Here is a 23,393-nt window from a genome sequence, read left to right as displayed (position 1 = left end):
GGGACATTTAGGAGAAAAATGGACACTTTATTCTTTCTCATCATTTTCCATATGTGCCTCATTTTGGTGTGTGTGCTTCTCACTGTACATCCTGTCTGTGTCCAAGTCTGTCTCTCAGCAGATGGATGGTGGGTGGTCAGGAAAGGGTTAAGTGCTGTGCTCTATAAACTCTGCTTTAAGAGTCTGCTGGAAGCTACTGGTTCAGCCTTTAAATAGAGTCATTTGACACATTCAACCAGGGGCTTGTGGCAAAAAGCAGCTGCTGACCCAAACTCAGACTTTAAGGCGAGCTGGTGTGTCTGCATCACACTGTTTTGGACAGCATGAAGACGCTCTTTTTCACCTGTATGCTGGTGCCATGGCTGGTGGCAGCCTCAGCCAGGACTTTCGACCACGACTCACAGCTGATACCAGGATCTCTAGCTGGCAGTCAACTGAATGGATACTTCAGTGACTATTTAAAATCAAGGAGGGCTAGGGTGAGAACTTTATTATTTGTATTATTATTTCTTTGGGATGGATTTTTTCCCTGAAATTATATCTACTACTTTTGGTGTTTTCTTTTATTTTTGTAGCCTTTTTTAATTTGTTAAAGTTTTGTCATTTTTTTAATCAAGATATTAAAAAGTTTGTTTTGACAGCATTAACTCAGAAGATCATTTTTTACATTTATCACAGTGTTAAATAATGACAAAAGGTGGTTATTTTGACACACCAAAGATAAATAATTCCAATAATGACCAGGCATGCACATTGAGGTAAATCAAAGGCACAAGGATAATATTCTTACTCTTAATGAATAAGAGGCATAGTTTCAAGACTGCAGTGAAACCAGATGATTTAATGAGGGAAAACTTTATTGAGAGCAGGTTGGATAAAATGAAAAAGCAAATTGAGCAATGCTTTACAAAGAGGGAGAAAGAAGGTTTGCTTAATAGCTGGGCACGTTCAAAATCAATTAATTCTACCACATTACACAAGTAATAATTAATCTGCTTCATGGTTTAGTTGATAATCCACTTTCTGCTACTTGGTAATGACAGCATCTGTTAGCACTTCATTTCACTGTCCTCCTCTTCTAACAGATAATCCATTAAGCTCACAGCTCCAACACACATACACAACTTATTTCTGTGGAGTCTTACCAAAACACAACCCTGGGTCGACCACACTAACCCTGTTCTAACCACACTAACCCCTTTAAGAAATATTTGGATGGAATAAAACCAAAATCTGGTCTGATTTCTCCTTCAGAAAACACTTGAAGGAAGAGAAAAACCCACAAACAATCCACAGGGAGAGAGAGAGTGAGACAAATGTGGAATGTGACAACTCAATACAGCTATGGAACCATAACTTCAGTTTGAATACCAGCTGCTTTTCATTTTTCAGTGACAGACCTTATACCTATTGGTGCTGCTACAATTAGCTATTTACCAAAAGGTTATTATGTTAACTTTTTAATCCACAATGTGCAAAGCTCTTCTTCTTTCTTTCAACTGGCTCGAGACCAGGTCAGTTGGTTTAGGGACTCAGCAGTAGGAACGGAGTCCGTATTTTGCTCAAGGCTATTCAATAATGATGCTATTTGTTTATGAGTTATGTACCGGTATTCTAGTTTCCTTCTCTAATGCTTAATGTTTGCAAACATGCTTTTTCGAGGCGCCTTCGTCTTCACTCAGCTAGAAGACTGAAATATAACTCAAACTAAAAACGGTCAGCCATGTCACAAGTTCTTTTGTTGTATAACTAGATGAAGAAAGCTAGCATATTTTTTTCTTTGCAGTAACCTCCAGCAGCGTATTGCTTTGTTCCATCACCTTATAAGACACTTTCAAACAATCACACAACAATTGGCCAAAGACCTTTTGAATTATTCCAGATTTGTGGTTTTCCAATTGCTTTTTATGTTTATGTTAAATTAGGGTAGGTCCACTGCCTCAAATCTCAAAACATAACTAGACTTTTTTTAACGCTAAAAACTAACATACCGTTTCTTCATCTGCGTAGCCATATGGGTCCATATAACTTAAATTCGAGTTTTGTGCTTTATAGGTACTGTATAGTTCTCCATCTTCGGTCGTGTTCTTAGTATAAGCATGCTCACATAGAAAATCTCCAAAAATCCAAAAAGAGGAGTTTCTTCATTTTGAAAACCTCACATAATTTTTTCTATCATATTGGGATTTGTCCAATATGTGGTTTCCATGCACCATGAAATGCCCCTAAGAATGCACAAAACCCACCTACCTAATTCTCTTTAGTTTTCAAGTTGCAGCACTACAATATTACCCAGGTTTCAGTTCACAAACCCTGGTTGGTCACTATCTCAGCCACTGGGAGTACTTCAGAAGACAAGTTCTGACCATATATGAACAGTATCATACATCAGAGCCAGCAACTTCGGACAATAAATTCCCCACATTCCCACAAACAGACTGGAATTACTATAGCTTTTTTCTTGTCTTACTGACAGCTCAAAGTTCTCTACACTACAACTTACATTTACCCATATACGCATACAGTGCTTTATTCTAAGCACTTCATGTGTCTTACATCCACAGGCAGTTTACCCCATTTAACCTTACATGTAAATGTCTGGACTGAGAGTAGCCAGATTACCTGAAGGAGACCTACAAAGGCACAAGGAGAACACAAAATCCACATTCCTGTTGGCCTCAGCTAACTATGGTGTTGAACTGTCTCGCTGTAAGGCAATAATGCTAACCACTGTAGTAAAAAAAATAAACAATTTCCTCAAGTTCTCAGCCAATATCCACTTGGAGTTTGGCTACTGTGTCACAAATTGCAGCATCTTCATTCATTTTAGAAAAGGAATGCTGTATTGGCATACTGACGGAGAATATGTTGCAACTCAGGCCAAAGCAAAGCTACAAAAAAAATCTAGCTAATCCATCGCACAATAGAGACAAACATCCAACAGTGTACTGATCTCGCCAGTCACATAAATCCCAACACGCATTCCTGCTGAAACCCACCTGGAGACTGTAGACCATAATAACTGGCCTGAGCTGAAAAATTCTGGCTTCTGCTTCCTTGATCTACAGTGTTGCTGTGTTACTAAACCCTCAAAGAGCTGTAAATGAAACTAGACATACTGGTTCATCTTCTTACTTGCACTTGTTGCAATATGAACCTACCAAAACAGGCAGCTGTAATGTTTACAGTCTCATTTTGTCAAAGCTAAGTACACAGCGACCCTGTATAACTAATAGCTGGTGAAAAGCTCAGGCTCATGAATCTCTTATAGCTAGCTGCTGCAAGCTGAGCCAAGCACAAGGCAATGCATATACTTTTACAGTGTTGTATAACATTTATTTGGTTCCTACCTCAAATTTGATATACTGTAATATTTAAGCATTTTTCCAAACTGGCCTAACCCTAGCAGTGGTGATGTTTTGCTCTAGCCAATGATCTGGCCGTTATATGAACAGGCCATGTTTTCTCCTGCAGAGGGCGCTGCCTCCTGCTGATGAACCTGATGACAACCCAATTACAGCGGAAGCAGATGCCGCTGGTAAGAGAAAGACCTACTCTACCTGCACCTGATGTCACACACAAGAAAATGCATCTCAGATTTGATCTTTCTTAGACCTTCATAGTATTGTTAAAGTCTACGAACAATGACCATTCCTTGGACCAAGATTACGAACTACACCAAGAGTATGAACCAGATCAAGGTCCTTTTGTCTGGGTCAACATTCAAGCTTTCGCCTTTGGTTGTTTGAAATCACGAGCACATGCTGGCAAGGAACTCCATAATGCTGAGCTGGATAACAATACCTTGATGCAATTCATAGTGTCTATAACAATAAATCCCTTGAGTAGCTCAAACTGGTTTTTGTAAGGGTTTAATACCTATTAAGTTGGGTATACACTGTGAGATTTTGGAATGTGAAAGAACACGAAAGAATTAAAACAATATCTTTGGCCTTGGCTCCAAAACAGCAGTCCTATTGTGCATAGTAAGAGAGGTTCAAAGTTGTCCATCTTACCTGGAATGACACCTGGGACAAAATTTAAACACCACTCACATTGTGAGATGAATATCCTAAATTTCTGACACTGCTTCATATTTACACTTGTGGGAAAACAAGTTAGATAGATAGAGAGATAGATAGATAGAAGTATCAGTGCTGTGTTTTGAACACAGCAAGGCAGAATTTACTACCTTGCCTCATAAACAGAGTTACTGGTTAAAGTAGAAAAAAAAGTAAGACATTATAGACTACACAAGTAAAAAATATATGGTTTGACAGAATTGTTTGGGTTCTGAAACTGAAAAGGTTTGGACTTTTTTTTGTCTTAGGTAAAAACAATACCATTAAAATTGATCACTTAGTTGCAAAAAAAGCAATTACTTATGGCTTAAATGTAGTAAGGCCATATCGACTTTGAAGGCGCCTTGGTTTTTATGGATGCCTTTGTGTTGCAGACCTTCCCACCTGTCTGCTGTGTGTGTGTCTGACTGGCTCGGTGTACTGTGAGGAGGTCAGTCCAGACATGACCTCCATTCCCACACTACCTAAAGAAACAGCCTATCTGTATGCACGCTTCAACAAAATAAGAAAGATCAAAAACAAAGACTTTGCTCAAATTGGTAAGTCTTAACACATGGTTACTCCAGAGTTTGTTGATTAATCCATCTGTTCAAAACTCAAGTTTCTGCTTACCATTCAGCAATTTAAAAAAAAAATTTTTATTTATTTTTTTTTTTTAAATGGGACGTAGTCAGTTGTTGGACACAGATTCACAACAGGATATTATGTTAAGTGCTGGAGCACTGTATGGGTTTCATTTGAGTGCTCTGGTTTCCCCCACAAGCCAAAGACATACTTCTTAAGTTATAATTGCTTGTTCTTAATAATTCTTTACGTTGTTTGTGTCACAACAGTCAGACATTTAAATGTCTGACCACCATGGGGTAAACATCTGTTAATCTAATAGTCCTAGTGTAAATTTATGGTAGTTTGTCTCTATGTATTGTCCCTGTGATCAACTGCCCAGGGTGTACCCTGCCTCTTGCCGTCTCCTGAGACATACTCTAGTGCCCATACTTGGACAAATGGTTAAGACAAAGGATGAAGATTTTGTTGATAAGAGTAGGATTTGAAATTTTGGGGGTCCTGGGAGAGGAGATTTAAAAGATCCCATCACGCACCAGTAGGAAAAATTATTAATCCAGTGCAAAACTTCAACCTTGTAAGTCAGAGTTTGCATATCTTGCCCTTTGCAGCACAGATATCTGCTTCATTGTAAACAGTCAACTATTCTCTATGCTAATGATAAGTCATTAGTATAGAGAGTCATTATTTGTACTGTATGACCTAGCTTTTAGTCATATGTATCAACTGCATGTTCACTTTTCTGTAATTGATGAAAGTAGCACAACTTCTTTGTTTCTTTTCTTTTTTTTAAACCCTCACCCATCAACAGTGACTTTAAAGAGGATCGACCTGACAGGGAATTTGATCTCCGAGATTGAAGATGGAGCCTTCTCCAAGCTAACCCTCCTGGAGGAATTGTCTCTGGCTGAGAATCAGCTGGTCAAACTTCCTGCACTCCCTGCCAAACTCACATCTTTCAATGCCAACTACAACAAGCTCAAAACCAAAGGAGTGAAGGCTAATGCTTTCAAGGTACATCATGACCTCTACCAACAAACAACCAACTCTGGTGACTGATTTGGAGATAAAAAACCTAAAAAGTTTTAAAAGTTTTACTAAAACATACAAACTGACAATGAGCCATGTCAACTGTCCTTAGCAGTGATCGCAAATATTTTACATGCTCCTGAAAGGGTAAATCATCTTGTTAACCACCTAATTGTATAAATGCTCCAAGATACTATACTTTCCAGGTGAGATGAATATCAATGCTTGAATTTCTCAAAATGTTACCAGAGAATTATGATAAGGTATTATCTTTATATACAGTACACCATCAATTCAACACAGTGTTAGTACAACTAACTACTAAAGTTGATGTGTCTTGGCAGTCCAACTTTCTTTCTCCAAATCTTTTTTTTGTTTCCAACAGAAACTCACCAAGCTGGTTAACCTGTACCTGGCCGACAACATGCTGGAGGCTGTTCCATACATCCCAGAGAGTGTTCGGATCTTACATCTTCAGGTTTCTATGTTTTATTAACATTGTATATAAAAATACATTGATTTTGGTCACCAGTGACATTATCAAATTGGTACACAACTTGTGTTCTAGAGTAGGGTTTGATAATGTTCTCCATAGGGGCCTACTGTACTGAGTTCCACAGTAAAAATGCATACTGTGTGGCCCAAATGCAACAGCACTACTGCCAAATGGATTAAAGGAATGGTGCAGTTTCAGCATTTGCTAGTATGCACGAGGCTCCATGCAGATGCATGCCAACCAATTTTTCGTGCCCACTCAGGAACATCTGCCAAGATGCACACAATGCACTTGCTATGCATGTGTGTAAATTTCAAAGAGCTATGAAAGGAAAGACTGTCTGTGGCGTCTGCAGCTGTTTGTGTCCATGCCCACAACTGAGCATGGGTTTGCTTAGAGACACTGCTGGGAAGTTAATTCCCTGTCTACCACCATGAAAAGACTGAATGTGTGCTATTTCAGCAGGAGAGCTTTGTTGCCTGTCATAACTTGTGACCATTAAGTAGATGAATATCAGCCTTTATTTTTTTTAATATGTGTAAAAAGAGCTTATTTGCCTTTCATCCACACACACTCGGTGACTCAAAAACTTTGGAATGAACTAGTCTCTCTGCAACCCCAGTTATATTAGACACAAATTTAAAGTCAGACTATAATGCCCTCCTTCTGTTTTCTCTCATTCTGAGATGATGACAGATCAATGTGGTCACCCCTACATTCACATCCAGACTGATCTCTGTTGCAAGTACTGGTCATATGTAGGAATGCCAAAATTAAAGTACAGCATGACTTTATTAGTTACTTTTGGGAATCACTCTACCCATTGTTGATCTCCAAGATCACTATCCGTTGGTACAACCCTTTTCTAGATTAAATTTAAAACCTGTAATTTTTATTAAAAGTGAGGTGTAAAAAAAGACTCTACCAATATTATTTTATTTTCTTCCAGAACAACAACATCACTGAGGTCAATGTGGACACCTTCTGCAGGTCCAATGACACCTATTACCTACGACCAAGTCTTAATGAGGTCCGCCTTGATGGTAACCCAGTGGTGCTGTCAAAATACCCTGACAACTTCACCTGTATGAAAGTACTGCCTGTTGGAAAGTACCGTTGAGGAGACTGAAATTTAACTGCACTCCCTTTGTTGCTGATGGAAGGTTTCCCACAACAAAGAGCTGGGAGACACCATGGTATTTTGGATTTGTGGAGCTGGTCCCACAGATGTCAACGTTTTTACTTCGGCAAACCTACAATCAGCATGTATCAGGTCAAAATCAAACCTCTGACTGGACTGAAGGTGTTCATTAACTCACCTAAAGGCCTTTTACTGACTGGTGGGCAGTAAAGGGAATTTCATCAGTGTAATTAATCTCAATATGCTTCACACAACCAGTTTGTCTAACCACATTTAAAATTAGTGTTTATACCTGTAATCAAAATAACAGAGTCAAAGCCAGCTGTCATGTATACTTGGCTTAATCCCTTATGTCTTTAAAATAACTGTAATGTGGTGTATTACCCTTGGTGCACTGAATCATTTCACACCTGCACACACATAACCATTGAAGTGGCAGTATTTGTTAGATTGTTGCAATTTCTAAGGCTTAAATCCCACAAGGACTTTCCCTGGTAGCCTCAAAGCACCCTTTTCACAGGTAATAAAATGCTACTACAACTAATATAATCCTATAAATGAGTGCAGCAGTTTTAACAGTTCTACACTGACAGTCCAAGTTGTTGTTTCATTTTGACCTGCTGATTTACTACATGGATGAACCAATCTTAACAACAACAAAAAAATCCCAAAACAAACAAAACTACTTGTGACCTTGAAACAACAGAAACACCTGCTGTCACAAACGAAGAGGCTTTCTTGCAGCCCAATGTCTTCACATTGTTAGTAGACTGTATCACATTAATTGTGAGCAGTAAGAAAATGTATTTATATTTCAAGTTATTTACTGTAAGCATCTTCATTTTTGCTGTTTTTGCTCATCTAAACAACTGACTTTTAGCGCAAAATCTGACATTTCGAAGTTTTACCTAAAATTAGCAACAAAATACTACATCAAGAACAATAGATCTAAATGAATGGACCCAAGGCAGATTTTTCAGATTTACCTCTGAGTAAAGGGCACTCAATATATGACTGAAGTGCAGTTAGGGGTGGGCGATATAAACGATATACGATAGAAACGGTATAGATTTGGCCAACGATAGAGATTTTGACTATATCGCTCTATCGCGATAGCGCATGTTGATGATGTCATCAAGCTGCGCCTGTTTTGGTAGAAAGTATCACAGCGGCTACAACCATTATCATCAGTAAATTATGTTCTCCTGACTGAAGTTTGGCCCGTGTATAGCATCCTGCTATGCGATTGCATTTGTCCCTAACCACCAGAATCCCTCATGTTAACTTTTATCGAGTGGAAAAAAAGTTGCCGTTCATCCTCCAGCTTCACTGTGCTAATGTTATGCTAACATAGCTGTGTCGCTAGCAATCACGTAGCACAACATTATATACCAGGTAGTCCAACTTCGGTAACCCTGCAAACGCCACTGCTGTTTAGTTTTCTGTCTTCATTTATGTTGGAAGTGGTAGCAGAGCTGTACTTTTTAATTAGTTTCAAAAATCTCTCAGTCAGAACATGGTATGAAATGTTTAGGTATAAACTAGCGAGCTAACTTCCTGTTAACTTCTAACTCCGTTAAATTTAATAAATTCTGTTTTCATGTTTGCATGGATGTTAAACTTAATTGTTACACCCGATAAAGCAGCAACGCTGATGATTTAATTAAAGATGAAAGAATTTAGACTGTTTTTAACTCTCAGTGTTCGTTTGACTTTGGGACCTGAAGGGGACGGAGTTTTGGACCCAGATTACTCCTCACTACGGCAGCCGTAATGCTCTGACAATCCATCAAGCAGTCCATCAGCAGGCTTACCAAAGTTGTACTAAAACATTTTTTAACAGATTTCTACACGCCAAAATCGGTTCAAGGTCAGTGAGCACAACCAGAATTCATACATAAGGCACACTCTCGATTTTTGAGAAAATTAAAGGATTTTAAGTGTGCCTTATAGTGTGGAAATACGTTATACAGAAGAAAAGAATATATCGTGCTATATATCGTTATCGCACATGCTTCAAATTATATCGCGATATGAATTTTAGGCCATATCGCCCAGCCCTAAGTGCAGTTTAACTGATGCATTAGTGATTATAATAATGCTTTATTTTTAAAGTTTTTAGTAAAACCAAATCTAAACATTATTGTGCTGATAACTGACATATAATTCATGCTGTCTGGTCTGTATGTTTAATCTAGGACTCTGGCACGTTCCTGTATGGGAAGATCCATATTTATCACAAACTGACCCTTCATGCAACCCTGTTTTGACCCATGTGTTTTCTAGTGAGCTGTTCCTATCTTTACTTGTCTTTAAGAAAGTCATACTTGACATTTTAGAGTCCTGACAACAGAAGGAGGGAAGAAGCAGGATTGAAGTAATTTTAGTTATACAAAAGGAATACTTGATATCTGCATGCTGATCTATATCTAGTAGATCTATATCTCCAATAGAACATTGTCACATGTCCAAAAAAACCCCAACAACAACAACAAAAAAATATCCTAACTGGCCACAAATCTGTGATCATTGTTAACATTCCTCTTTACGTTAACTGTATGTAGCTTTAAGATATATATTTTTTCTTTGCTGATTAAAAACTACATTTCTTGAAATACAAGAATATTGTGTAAATACGTTAACTAAGTGAAAAGTGTGTTTTGTTCTGCTATTGTGTGGATTAATTGCACTTTTCATTATTCCATTAGACTTAAGTATTTTGTGACTTACCTTTGTTTTCTTAATTTATAGACTCCAGCAGAAATGAACTGGGGAACAATGTATCTATGAATTATAGTAATGTGAAAGTTACTCCTCTTGCTTCTATAGTGTCTTACGTTTGTTCCCAACTCTTCCCTAATTAAAATTAATTTAGAGATTATTACTGATGTGAATAAGATAGTGGTGTACAGGAATATGTTACATGGCTATGTTTGAAGATATTCTAATAAAGTTCAACTTTTTTTAATATAATGTGTTTGAAATCAATATTAGAGTAAGCTTCACTTAAAAGCACTTTAGGTGGTTAGTTAGACTAGAAATTTACTGTAGAAATGCCAGTTAATTTCGAAAAATAATATTGTTTTCAATATATAAATTATATATTACAACAACATGAATGATGTTTTAGAGGTGTCATATATAAGTGGTTTTGGTTTGTAACTTTAGTTTTTACTTGTTGATATCACTGCTAAACGGGACAAACACGTTTCATTTTTGATTAGGCTGCATCATGTTCATTACACATGGTTTGATTTCTTTGGATGTGTGGACTAGATGGTTGTTACTAACATCTGGTGAATTTCATGTCAAAAGAATATATATGGAATATATTTCTATATTTACTTAGAAAATTCACAACCATGTTAAATATGTACTTTGCCCACTCCAACGATGTTTTCAAGCTGCTGACAGCTACTATGTGTCAATTACACATTTATTACAATAGTAAAGTGAATAGTAGAAGATACTGATAATAGTGAACGACAATCAGTCCTTTTGTGACAGCTGCAATGATGGCACAACCATCAACGTTAATCAGTGTTCACAGTGAGTTGACTACAAATACAAAGAACTGTGGATGAAGAAAACACCAGGGATAAGTAACAATGTTGTGTTCGAGGCAAGTAACAGCTTGTACATTAGACAAGTGTGCATGCTCCAGCTAATGATAGTAAGTTCTTGGTCATAATAAAGTACTGGAAAGACAGAAGTCAATTTTTAATTCAAACCACTAGCACAATAAACACAAACAGCAAAACAAAAATTGCTGAACTCAGCATGTGGGTATTGGTCTATGCATGTGTGGAGAAATTTCCAACTACCTATCCACAATACAGAAAACCCAGTTAGCACTGAAATTGTATGTTGCTAATTATACCTGTTGTTGTGTACAACAGAAACTGCCTTGTTAATGCTACCAGCCAGAAAAAACTTTAGGATTCTTGTGCAGAGATGTATGTCAGCTCCTGTGCTTCTGTATTTTTATATGTTTATTCCTCCAAGTACATGTTTTGTCTGTGTGTGTCATAAGAGCATGGAATACATAACAGCAAAACAGTTATGGCGGGAAATTTGTTTTTCCATGAAAAAATGCAAGTAAAGCAAAATAAGAGTTTGGAGCACATAGACCAGTATGGAAAATGTGGGTTAATCCTCCTTCAGCTCAGCCAACTTGGCAGAACTTTGCATTCTCCAAGTGAACAGAAGAATAGGTTCCACATTGCTTGTGCAGCTTGATGTACTATTTGATATTTCATTGCTACCTCTTCAACAAAGTCCCACCCTCATATCTCACATTATCATGCTCGCACCACTTCATACCTACTGCATTAACCCATGGTATTCTACGCTTTTCATTCCTCTTCAATTGTCTATCTCTGTAGTTAGTGTCACTTTTTGGAGGTGTTGTATTTTCACTATTTTCACTTTATAAAAAATATTCTCTGAAAATCAGATAACAGAAAAAGACAACTCACATAGAATAAAAAGGTGACCTTAAATGATGAATCATCAACAGGAACATTTTTCCACCTATATCGATTCACCTAGGTATCCACATAGCCATTCTTTGTACATTCACCAAGTTTAACCTTAAGACATATGTCTCCATTAAATTTCTCTCACATTTAACCAAACCGCTCTTTATCTAGATAATCTATGTGCACTTCTTCACAATACCACTAGATGTCTACATGATCACTCTGTATTTATTATCGACTACAATGGCCTACTTAGCCTGCTCAAAAGCAGAGGAGGATGCCTACAGGCAATATGAATAGGTCTGATTAGCTACTCTGTTAGCTCATGACGTACAGATCAGGTGGTTAAATTTGTTAGGTTTGTGAGGGCGAGTTTGCCGGACCGTCCATTTTGGTGCATGTGTGTTTTCACTTACTTTGAATTGTTGGAAAGTTCTGCTTCGGTCATCACATCTGTCTGAAAAAGTTCTTAAGGTCCTGAAGAATAGCAGAAGATCCCTGCTCTCCTCTACCCTGAAATTACATTGCACAGATCACTAAATCAGTTTATTTAAGCCCCCCACCAAGTAGCCAAATGGCTCCAGCCCATGCCACATGAGTTTAACATTCATAGTTTGATTCCAAACAGGGACCTTGTGCACCTCTCTCCTTTTGATTTTTGTATGCCAATTCGCCCTTACTGGGCCAACAAAGGCAGAATGCAAAAATCATTAAGAACACTTTTTTAAGCTATCACAATCCTCAACAGTATCCTGGAAATACTGATTCAAAGTGTGCATGCATGTTAGTGTGCTATTGTTTGAGAGTTTGCACTTAAAACACAGTACAAGCTTGATGGTATGGTTATTACTTTGACAGGAAGTTGGTCATAAACCAGGCTAGTCACTCCATACAAATTTATTTTATGTAAGAGTAAATATCCTCCAGCAGCCTACAGTTGGCTGGTTGTGGTGGTGGAGGAAAGCAGTTGCAGTGATGTCAAAGGGGGGAGCAGGAAAATTTTGTAGCTTATTTAGAGTGTCAGGTTGGTTTGTTTGGTTGGTGGTATGAGGAGAATGAGGCAAGTTACAACAATTGGAAATCATTACTGCCATTAATGTCTGTATAAACAATCTTGAAGAAAATAACACCTTAGTAATCCATAAGGGTTTTCTTAATGTTATAATTTTAACGACAGCACCTAAACAATTTCATGCAATAAATACATAGAATGAACATAAAAGCTATGTTGTGATTTCTCCACTGTTCTGTAAAAAGGAGACACCATTAGGGCTGGGCCATATCATACCGTTCACGGTAATACCGGTATAATGTTGGGCAACAATGAGAAAATGAAATATCGCGATAGAATATGGGTAAAACCGCATGCGCAGTGCCTTTGTTTTCATAAGCACATGGCGGAAAAAGCATGGCAGCGACAGAGAATGAGAAGGGCGAAAGTGGATCGTTAAATGAAACGGATGAACCAGAATTGGTTTGTAAAAATGCTGCAACTTCAGTGGTGTGGAACTGGTTTAGCTTTCGTCCGTTAGATACACAACAAAGCACTATTTTTGGTAGAGCATGCTAGTGGGCCGTCGTTATTACCGTGTTTTTTGGAAAATGCGGCACACTTAAAATCAATCCTTTGATTTTTCTGAAAGTCGACAGTGCCCCTTATAATCCCGTGTGCCTTATGTATGAATTCTGGTTGTGTTTACTGACCTCGAAACGATTTTATGTCGTACACGGCGCTCAAAAACCTGTCGAATGATTTAGTACGACCTTGCTAAGCTACGAACCTGCACCGCTTGATGGATTGTTGGAGCATTACGGCTATCGTAGGCAGGAGCCTCGCGGAGTGATACGTACTGTGTTGCAACATAATATTACCGTATTGTGTGTGTATAACCTCTTTTTAAGTTTTGTGGATATTATACATGGTTATGCTGAGGATATGTCGGCCAATTTCCACTGGAAATGCCTTTTGGTTAAACTGTCAGCAAGGAATTTGCATTTGCACTGTTAAATTTTTATATTACTTTAATGCACATAAAAAACAGCTGCTTGATTAAGTGAAAATACATTGATGGGGTTTTTTTTTGCACTAATAAAGTTGTGGAGTTGTAAAGTGTTTTGTCTAGTGTCAATTATATCGTCAGTTATATCGTTATCGCAAATTTTCAAATGTATATCGTGATAAATAATTTTGGTCATATCGCCCTGCTCCAGACACCATATTGACCTGAATAAAAGTGAAAGTTGCAATCGATTAAAATATACAATTATAAGTTCAGATATTGCTGGAGAGTTTGCAAGTTTTATTTGCAGACTTCAAGTTGTTACCATTTGTTTTGAGCCTGTTTATGTCAAAGTTAATCAGCAGTAAAATTGTTTTATGAGGCCGGTTTAGCCTGTAGCAGATTGTAAAGGCTCAGGTAAGACATTCTTCTGCCATGAAATACATTCATAACACCAACACTTCCCTCTAAATATATCACCTAACTAATTCAGAAACCTCTTAAAAGCCCTGAGAATATGCTTTTTCAACAAGATAAACCTTTAAACAAATAAGGGAGTCCTGACAGATCCATTTAAATGACTGTTGTCAAATTATTATAACTTATATAGGTAAAAACAGGTTTTAGAAAGCTGTCTTGGTGATTAATCTTAATTGTAATTTTAATATACTTATACAAGAAATACATTGTCTAAAGAGGTAGTTTGCAAAAAAAAATGCCTACTTCTATATAATGTGTTGTATGTCATAACAGAAATGGCAAAAAAAGTATTTGTTTTGGTCTGTCTGAGTGAAACCGGGACATTCAGTTAAAGGATTTCCAGAGTTTTCCATGGGGGCCCGGGGCTAGACGGCAGCCGGGTTAAATTTCCAGATGATGTTATTCCACACAGACCTGATGGAAACATGGCAGCACCCTGCCATATAATGGAGGAGTACCAGAAAGACAGAGAGAGGAAGAGAGAGGGAGAATGGGACCAATGCCTAGTTTGACTGATTTAGTCCTACTGCTTCTGAAGAATCGATAAAATATTCTGTGTACACTGGTAGTAAATCCAATCAGCTTGCTATCAAGTAAGATCTGGAAGGAAAAACAAAAAACAAACCATACTGGGAGGATATGGTTGGGGTCATCACCGATGATGACTTGGACTTACAGGATTAATAATGCAAAGTTCTCCAAATTACTGGATGCATTTTGTACAAAAAGATGCACACGTGACATAACAGTTGCTGCACCTTTAAAGCAACAGCTGTTGGAAAAACAAATCTGTCTTTGAGAGGCAAAGCTGATGAATATCTCCTGCTCCTATAATGACCTCAACACAGTTTGCACAATTTCCTGACACTATCAGTCTGACAAGTTAAACTGCACTTCAGAAAACTGACAGCCTGACGGTGTTTCCCCCACTGGAGGCTAGAAGTCAAAACAGTTCATAAATAAGCTGGCCTGGATCTCCACACGACAAACATCCATAAAAGAGTCTGTCTGATGTAATCTTCTTTAAATCCAGTCCTTTAAATCTATCCCAGACTGCAGAACACCAACAGTGTTTCACATCAGTTACCCCCGAAAACAAAGAAACCTCTCGGTTTTGAAGACGCCAAGATATTACATAGCAAATTTATTTAAACTTGACTTAAAAGCCTGAAACAGTTGTATTGTAACCTGCTGTACAGCTGCCAACACATAACCTCACCTGCCTGAAAGTTGCTCTCAATACAGATACAAAATGACTCATTATTAGCTAATAATGACAATCCGCAGGATCTTTCTCACCTTCAGCACTTTTTACAGCCTTGAGTAACTGCAGAGATTCTGTACTGCACTGTGAATACTATCAAAACATGGGTGGCCACAGAGAAGTGCTGTGCTACTTTTAATACTAACAGAGTTAAGAGATCACTTCACCGAGCCAGTGGGACAAATGTGAAAACAATATATGCGCGCTGGTTTAATACAATGAACAAAGGTCCTACTGTCAGTATTTATCTTCAACAGTTCAGACCACATTGACTTTACAAAGATTATCCATCTGATTTGGATAGACTCTCTCTCTCTCTCTCTCTCTCTCACACACACACACACACACACACACACACACACACACACACACACACACACACACACACACACACACACACACACACACAGAGTTTCTGACAAGGCACCAGTGTCTTGAATCATTATCTCAAGTATTTTTCCATCTGTTGTTTGCCAAATTCTTCAGACTGGGCCACACAATCCAGATGTGGTCTGGCCTCAGATATAGAGCAAATCAGACTTCTGCTCTTTGCTGCTGATTCACTGACAGACCAGGCGCTTTCTGGCAGATTGCGGTCCTAGGGACAGAAAATGCACCTGGGTATATAAAAACCACGTTTAGTCTATAATCCACAAACAAAGAGAACATCAGTTTGATTTTACAGCAGAAAACTGCTCATCTGCACAGCAAAATACTATAATATACAGTCATGTGAGAAAATGAGGACACCCTTTGAAAGCCTGTATATTTAAAATATATTTGGAGATGTGGATATTTAATATCAATTTTAATGACACTGGGGGATCCAAATAATATAACTAAACAATTAAAAAATAAGAAAAGCCTTTTTAAAACTTTATGTGAAATGTAATTTTAAAAGAATGCAATTTCTGGTGAGGAATAAATTAGGACACCCCCGCATATTATCCCACTTAAAATGGTTAAAATCACACACACAGGTGTATCTTGTCAGGTGCACATGATCAGTACATCATTAACCAGGATTTTTAAGGAGCCTTACCCTATTTAAACCTCAGATTTAGTTTGGTGTGCTCCTGACTGTTGAAGTGTTGAAGTGAACGCCATGGTGAGATATAAAGAGCTGTCTGATGCCCTCAGAAAGAAGATTGTGGCTGCTTATGAGTCTGGTAAGGGATTTAAAAAGATCTCAAAAGAATTTGACATCAGCCATTCCACCACCATCAATTGTTTACAAGTGGAGGACATTCAATAATCTAAGAAATAATAAGATATAATAATAAAAATATTTAATATTACTATTAGTAGTACTTTTTAAAAAAAATTATATTGATTGTATATTGAACTCAGTTTAAAGACTTGTGTTTGAAATTTCCTAACAGAGCCAGCCCATCATTTGTGGTAAATGGCAATCGGACTGGTTCTATAACACTTTTCTACTCTTTTTCTACTTGACTTTATATACCACGTCTCATTCACCCACACAACAGTCACACTCTGATGAATGCATGGGAAGCAATTTTGAGTTCTGTATCTTGCTTAAGGGCACTTGGTATATGCAGACTGAAACAGTGAGATATTTGAACCACAACCACCTGCCTGGCCACAAAAACCCTCTAAATTTGTTTGTAGAGTACGAACAAATTCAGGCATGAACATACTAATAAATCCTGATTTGTTCATGAAATATCCATGCACTTGATTTACGCACAAATACGTGCGTAGGCACTGTTAATAACTTGTCATTTACTTACTAGCTATAGTTTTTAAAGAAACATGCACTTCTCTTGTTAAACACACAAGCAAAACCGAAAGTTTCACTAGACCATGGTGTCAAACATTTTCCACAGTCCATATTAGCTTCTCTTCACTGGCCTACTGTTAAATCCTGAACTTAAATTCTGCATGATCAAGCCCTGTCATATATTAACAGTATTAGATTATTCCAAAAAAGCACTTAGCTTCAGACTACAGGTTTACTTGTGGTTCCTAGAGTTTCTAAAAGTAGACTGGGAGGCAGAGCTTTCAGGTATCAGGTCCATTTCCTGTGGAACCAGCTCCCAGTTTGGATTTGAGAGAGACACTATGTATACTTTTAAGATTAGGTTAAAAACTTTATTTTTTGATAAAGCTTACAGTAAGGGCTAGACCAGATAACCCAAGACCATCTCTTAGTTATGCTGCAATAGATTTTGGTTGCTGGGTGCTTCCAATGATGCAAGTATTTCTTCTTCACTCAACAATTTTCTTTCCATGTGTTTAATCATCACTATTGCATTTAGAGGTTTAAACCAGCATTAGTAATGATTAAACTCTGACTCTCTCCCTCGGCTCTCTTTTCTTTCCCCTCATGGCAGATGGATGGCCCTCCCTGAGCCTGGTTCTGCTGGACATTTCTTCTTGTTAAAAGGTTTCTCCTTTACCATCAGGGAAGCACTTGGTGACAGTGGGATTCTTAGGGTGTTCCCTCTAATATTGTTGGGTCTTTACCCTACAATATAAACCTGAACTTCTCAGCTGGTAGAAGACAATAAGGGTGGAACATTACTTAAAGACAAGAAGAAACCTTATTAAAGGTTAAATGGGGATTCTAGACAGAAATATAATTTGCAACCCAGTGGGTTTGATAGCAATTAACATTTTTTTCTTGCTGTGTAAAAAGCACCTGCTGGGGAAAAAACAGTGACTAAAGCTCCAAACATCACTGAGTAAACCTATAATAAGACCAGATTCAGCTCAGATACATTGGACAGTCACAGCAGGAAAAGAGCGGGTGTAATTAATATTATAGATGGCTCTGCTCCATTTACAGGTGTTTGTGCCAGTATGCAACACACCTAGAAGGAATCCAGCCTTTATAAATGTAATGAGTAACACCTGTGCTTGAGTTCGTCTTTGGAAAGGCTTGCCATTTGTGAGACCAAGAATGAGTAAGTGTGAGTGAGAAGGTTCGGCCTGAAGAGAGACGTTTGCTGTTTGACAATTTCATCTACTTTAATAAGCACTTAAGTTAAATTATACAGGCAGCTTCATTCTGACAGGGATAACAACCAATATTAAACATGTGGAGCTGGACAAGACAGATAGACAGAGTGTAAATAAATGAGAAACTGACCATAGTAATTGGCCAAAGGTATGGAAGTTAATGAACATGTGTATTTAGCATGTCTATTTAGACCTAATTTTTCATCCATTACATTACTTTTTCTGTCACTTGTGACCAACCAGGTGGAACACTATAAATGTCTTTAAGAAATGTCTGTCCAAAAACATGCCATTTACTCAATATTTAAATGATTCTTCATGTTTTGCTCTTCCTGAAGTGAACAGCTCTGCCTTTGAGTACAGTTCTTTAGAACACAGGTTAACTGTTAATTCATTCACCTTGACAAGAAGCTGCTGAAGTTTTGCAGGTCACTTGAATCGAGCACCACGTTCAGATCGCCGACGGTCCTCTTTGATCTCTCACTGTCCTGCAGGAAAGAACACACAATTCATTATTCAGTTACAGCACAATGAGTCACTTTATTTACAGTGACCAGTTTCTGTGTTGCTCTGCTTTAAATACTTTGTCAGATTAAGAAAATGTCACGCTGACATGTCATGCATGGCCCTTCGGATTTCACTATTGTCCAATTATAAGAACTCACAAAAGGAAAACAATACAACACAAGTGACTGAACTTCAAATCTCCTCTTGAATTTTAATCTCTATTATATAATTATTCTTTAATTAAACTGGTTTCATTTCTCTCACAGATTCAAACAGCTGAGTCAGCGTTTACAGTTCAGTGTCTGGTCTTACAAATTAACTGATATATAATCGGATCAAGTTTCTAAACTACACTTTCAACATATCTTTTCATCATTGTTAATGTGATCAGGAGCAAAATCTGGGTAATAAACAATGGGCAGATGAGCGGTGACACATAATAGCTTAACAAATTAAGCCTGTTTTTCAGTTCCCTGAATGTGAGAAGCAAAACAAAACTGATCATTTAGCCTTATTAAATTGGGGAAAATATTTTCAGGAAAAGCCAAGGGCCCAGTTGATGCTCTAAAGAAATAGTTCAAAGTATCCACAATCCATAATGTGTTTTATTTTTACTCACCTGTTTGTATTTTAACTAAATATACAAGAAAACCTTGCTTTTTATCTAACCTTTGTTAAATTTCTAAATGTTTTACAGAGTTAGGCTAGCCATTTCACCCCACCCCACCAGCCTTCATGCTGAATTTGGCTTCAACTAAACAGCTCTTTCTCTGTGTTAATGAAAAAGGTGTTATATATATATATATATATATATGTGTGTGTATATATATGTGTGTGTATATGTATGTATATATATGTATATGTATATGTGTGTATATGTATGTATATATATGTGTGTGTATATATATGGATGGAGATACGCTCATGATTGGTTTCAATGTGTTACAACAAACAAAACAATTTAAGGTTACTGGAAGTTGTGCTAGTCCACATTAAGGTGCAATAAAAAAGGTCAGTAAACATTAAACTGCAATTAAGGGTAAGAAGAGACGGTTTCAAATCAACAAAACAATTACTATTCTCATTAAAACAAGTTAAAACCCTTTGGAAAATTGTAATTTTAATAACATTTTGTGAGCCATGTAGGAGAAAAGCTTTAATAAAACCATCTGCTTGCTCTAATAGTCAGTGCAGCTAGAATTAAAAACAGAAAACAAACAATTAAAGTCTTTACTGAGTTACTTATGTCAAAAGGTATGGGTAAAATCTGCATCTTAAATTACTTCACGAAACAGCTTATATACATTATCCCTAAAACCCAGCTTCACTGGTGGCCAAATGAGCTCAAATTAAAACCAGAAGACTTCTGGACCAACATGAAGCTGGTTTATTGGTCATTATACTGCACAATAAATTTAAAATTACTGTTAACTTTACATTTACACTATTAGCTGATGTTGAATTGTCTATTTTTTATGTGACAGTCAAAAACGGGATTCTAACAAGCCTAGATATGATGTTGGATCTAAAACTTAATTTTATATCCAACCTGATTTAGTCATTTTTGCAAGTTTCAAATCATTTAGGAGGATACTGTGTTCAGGCACCTGCAGTCTTTTAAAACATGTTAACATTTCCCAGGTAAGCTACTGATGAATATCATATTCATTGTTTTATTAATGTTACTGAATATCAGACATCATCAAAAGAATTGTAAAACAACACCACTCTGCCTCATCAGTGAAACACTAACATGGCTTTGTCACCCTCTGCTGGCTGGACACAGCGATCCAGAAAGATTTCAGTATGGTTTTTGTCTCTGAGAATGTTTATATACTTTATTTTCTACTTTAGTTCAAGATTGAAACAAGTTTCATCTGCCGCAGATTAAAGTGGAGTAAAATTAAGGCAACATCAGTCTTTGTCTGATCAAAACCTTAAACAGATTGTGCATAAGACAAGTAGAGATACATGTGAATACTAATAATAATAATAGCCTATAACAATAACAACTAATAATCTATACAGTTCCAAGCTAAAGCCACAATTTTAGTCAATTTTTAAAATAATAAGTTTTATTAAGACTGAGATTTTGAGTATTTGAGCCAACATATCTACAACATGCAGACTCAAGTGGACTTAAACACCAAGTCTGTGTCACAGTGACAGCTACATATATGGTTACACAATAATAATAATAATAATAATAATAATAATAATAATAATAGGTTTTAATCATGAGCACAATGCCCTGTTAATAGAATAGACAACATAGCACAATGTAGTAAAGAAAAAGCAGAAAATCAGACACTAGATGGGTTAGAAATATGGACACAAGATAAAATAAGCTGAAAAGTACTTGCAAAAATCAAAGCGAGAGTTCGGTGAACAGTTTCAGTCCGGAGGAAAGCTACAATCCATAAACAAGAACGGAAGGAAATATAACAACTCACCTTGATCTCGGAAAGCTGAAACTCGACCTGGAAGACCAGTTCAGAGCAGTTACCCGACAAAGAGAGCTGCTGAACCAGCTTTCTGCCACCTAACATACACAAATGCAGTTATTTTTAGATCTATCATTTCATACCAAAATCCACTGAAGGGACCTTAAAGCCTACAGTGCATTGTGTTCCAAAAGAATGTTGTTCATGCATTATTTCATGGTAGAAGCCTGTCTTTTTTGGCATACAGTCACATATAAGTTTTTGATCACTGTCAATCATGCAGGCACAAATCAAATGAATATTGTTTAGCTCATCAAAACCTTGTCGATAATGGGGAAAAAACAAACAAAAACACAAACAAAAACAAATCAAACAACAAAAAATAAATAAAAATACATTATATACTAAACTACACAGGAAACAAATTAAAACACTAAATGACATAAATAATTAAGGTGCATCAGATTTATATTCTGATGGAATCTTAATCTTCTATTTAATACATAACAGGTCAGATGGCAGTGAAGACTGTGGTTTGAGAACCTGCTCTTACTGTTTTGTAGAGTCTTTGTGGTGCAGCTGTTCAAAGTGATGCCATTAATTTCTGTCTGCAGTTTCACATCCTCCTCCAGCTCCTCCACCTCTTCTTTGAGTCTGAACATCACCATCTCCTTCCCTCCTTCTTGTCTCTGTCCGCACATGAACGCTCTGTGAAGGCAAATAATTTATGATATAAAGCTGTAGACAGATTTCACATAATGCGGAACAAAAATTAAACTCACAGAGCATTTTCCATTTGTCCGCTGTAGTGGAACGTTATGTCCTTATTGTTTTCCTGTTGTTGGTGCTGCAGCGCTTCAACTTCAGCTTGAAGACGCTCGATCTCAGACTCAAGCACCATCACCTCCTTGGTGTTCTCATCACTCATCTTCTCCATCTTGAAGGATAAAAATCAAATGATTTAGTTAAAACAAAGACACACACATATTTGTTTGCCAGGACAACTTTATAACTTATAAAAAAGTATCAATTTGAAATTTACAGATTAAAACCACAAATCTACAGGAAAAGAAAGGGGGGAAAAAATAGTATTTGGAGGAATTACATATTTTCAATCTGAAAAGTTGAATCAACTTCATTATATTACAGACATTGATCATTTTTAATTTAATATCTGTTAATATTCTAATCAATCAATACTTTTATACTAATTATTGGATGCAATAAAGAAATGGTTTTGACTCTAACAGAGAATCACTGTTTTACCACAAACAACCCTACTTTCCTTCTCTTAACTCTCTCGTCATGGGTGCTTGTTCCAGTTTAGGTTAATCCAGCTTTGCAAAGTGAAGTGATATGAATCCATGACTCTTGGACTAATAGGGTAGCGTTGCATTTGAATTCAAAATTAATCTCTCTTTATTTGACACTGGTGAAACTCCTTATTTTATCCTCTCCCTTTCAATTAACTTTAGTCAGACTAACGAATTTACTGAAACGGTGAAAAGTGAACACAGCACCACTGAATTTACAGAGGTGCTTTTTCGAGACTTTTAAACTATAAACGCACTCCACAGCCTTGCAAATAGTCTAAAGCAAGAAAAAAAAAGTGTCAAAGTGGTTACGCTTTCATTAGTTGAACCAGTAAATCGGGGCTAACGAGACACTATAAAAATAACAACAACGTTAAATTGAGGACAAACTGCCGAGCTAACTTTCCACAGCTGTTTCCGTTGTGAAGAAGAAGTGTTTTTAACAATTCACAGTTCTATGTTAGTAGCTGATATAAAAGAGTTCTGCCATTATTAAGTAATGATTACCTGAAATTTACCTGTTTGTTTTCCGTTTCTTCGCAGATGGAACCGAGCACTTCGGAAGCTCGCGCCCTCTGGATTCTACCACTTTTCTAAAATCCGAGGG

The 23,393-nt window shown here is 37.1% G+C and overlaps 2 protein-coding genes across 3 annotated transcripts in view; one reads left to right on the top strand and one right to left on the bottom strand.

Annotated features, from left to right (window-relative positions):
• cenpp (centromere protein P) overlaps nt 1-23,334 on the bottom strand; it is a 98,440-nt gene extending 75,106 nt beyond the window's left edge. The window contains exons 1-6 of one of the 2 annotated variants that reach the window (XM_063473665.1): nt 23,305-23,334; nt 22,256-22,410; nt 22,027-22,181; nt 21,483-21,571; nt 18,922-19,010; nt 12,210-12,306 (exon numbers count right to left, since the gene is read on the bottom strand). In XM_063473665.1, the coding sequence (XP_063329735.1) occupies nt 12,210-12,306; nt 18,922-19,010; nt 21,483-21,571; nt 22,027-22,181; nt 22,256-22,410 (585 nt within the window). In that variant the 5' untranslated portion in view covers nt 23,305-23,334. Of the gene's footprint in view, nt 1-12,209; nt 12,307-18,921; nt 19,011-21,482; nt 21,572-22,026; nt 22,182-22,255; nt 22,411-23,293 lie in introns of both variants that reach the window. The other variant, XM_063473664.1, reaches the window with a different exon arrangement.
• Nucleotides 253-10,229, top strand: ogna (osteoglycin, paralog a). Its single transcript, XM_063473666.1, has 6 exons — nt 253-479; nt 3,475-3,538; nt 4,457-4,621; nt 5,458-5,660; nt 6,061-6,153; nt 7,121-10,229. The coding sequence occupies exons 1-6, from the start codon at nt 324-326 to the stop codon at nt 7,289-7,291; spliced, it is 852 nt and encodes a 283-aa protein (XP_063329736.1). The 5' UTR covers nt 253-323; the 3' UTR covers nt 7,292-10,229.
• Nucleotides 23,335-23,393: the final 59 nt, after the last annotated feature.

Source organism: Pelmatolapia mariae, linkage group LG5 (assembly GCF_036321145.2).
Source record: "Pelmatolapia mariae isolate MD_Pm_ZW linkage group LG5, Pm_UMD_F_2, whole genome shotgun sequence".
In the NCBI taxonomy this organism is placed as follows: domain Eukaryota; kingdom Metazoa; phylum Chordata; class Actinopteri; order Cichliformes; family Cichlidae; genus Pelmatolapia; species Pelmatolapia mariae.
The sequence above is the reverse complement of the archived record's forward strand: the minus strand, read 5'-3'. Positions and strand labels throughout refer to the sequence as shown.

What these genes read in the sequence shown, in the direction of transcription:
- ogna (XM_063473666.1), top strand. Translation starts at nt 324, where the DNA reads ATGAAGACGCTCTTTTTCACCTGTATGCTGGTGCCATGGCTGGTGGCA. An exon ending in TGAAGGCTAATGCTTTCAAG is followed by an intron (nt 5,661 to 6,060) that starts GTACATCATGAC and finishes TGTTTCCAACAG; the next exon opens with AAACTCACCAAGCTGGTTAA. An exon ending in TTCGGATCTTACATCTTCAG is followed by an intron (nt 6,154 to 7,120) that starts GTTTCTATGTTT and finishes ATTTTCTTCCAG; the next exon opens with AACAACAACATCACTGAGGT.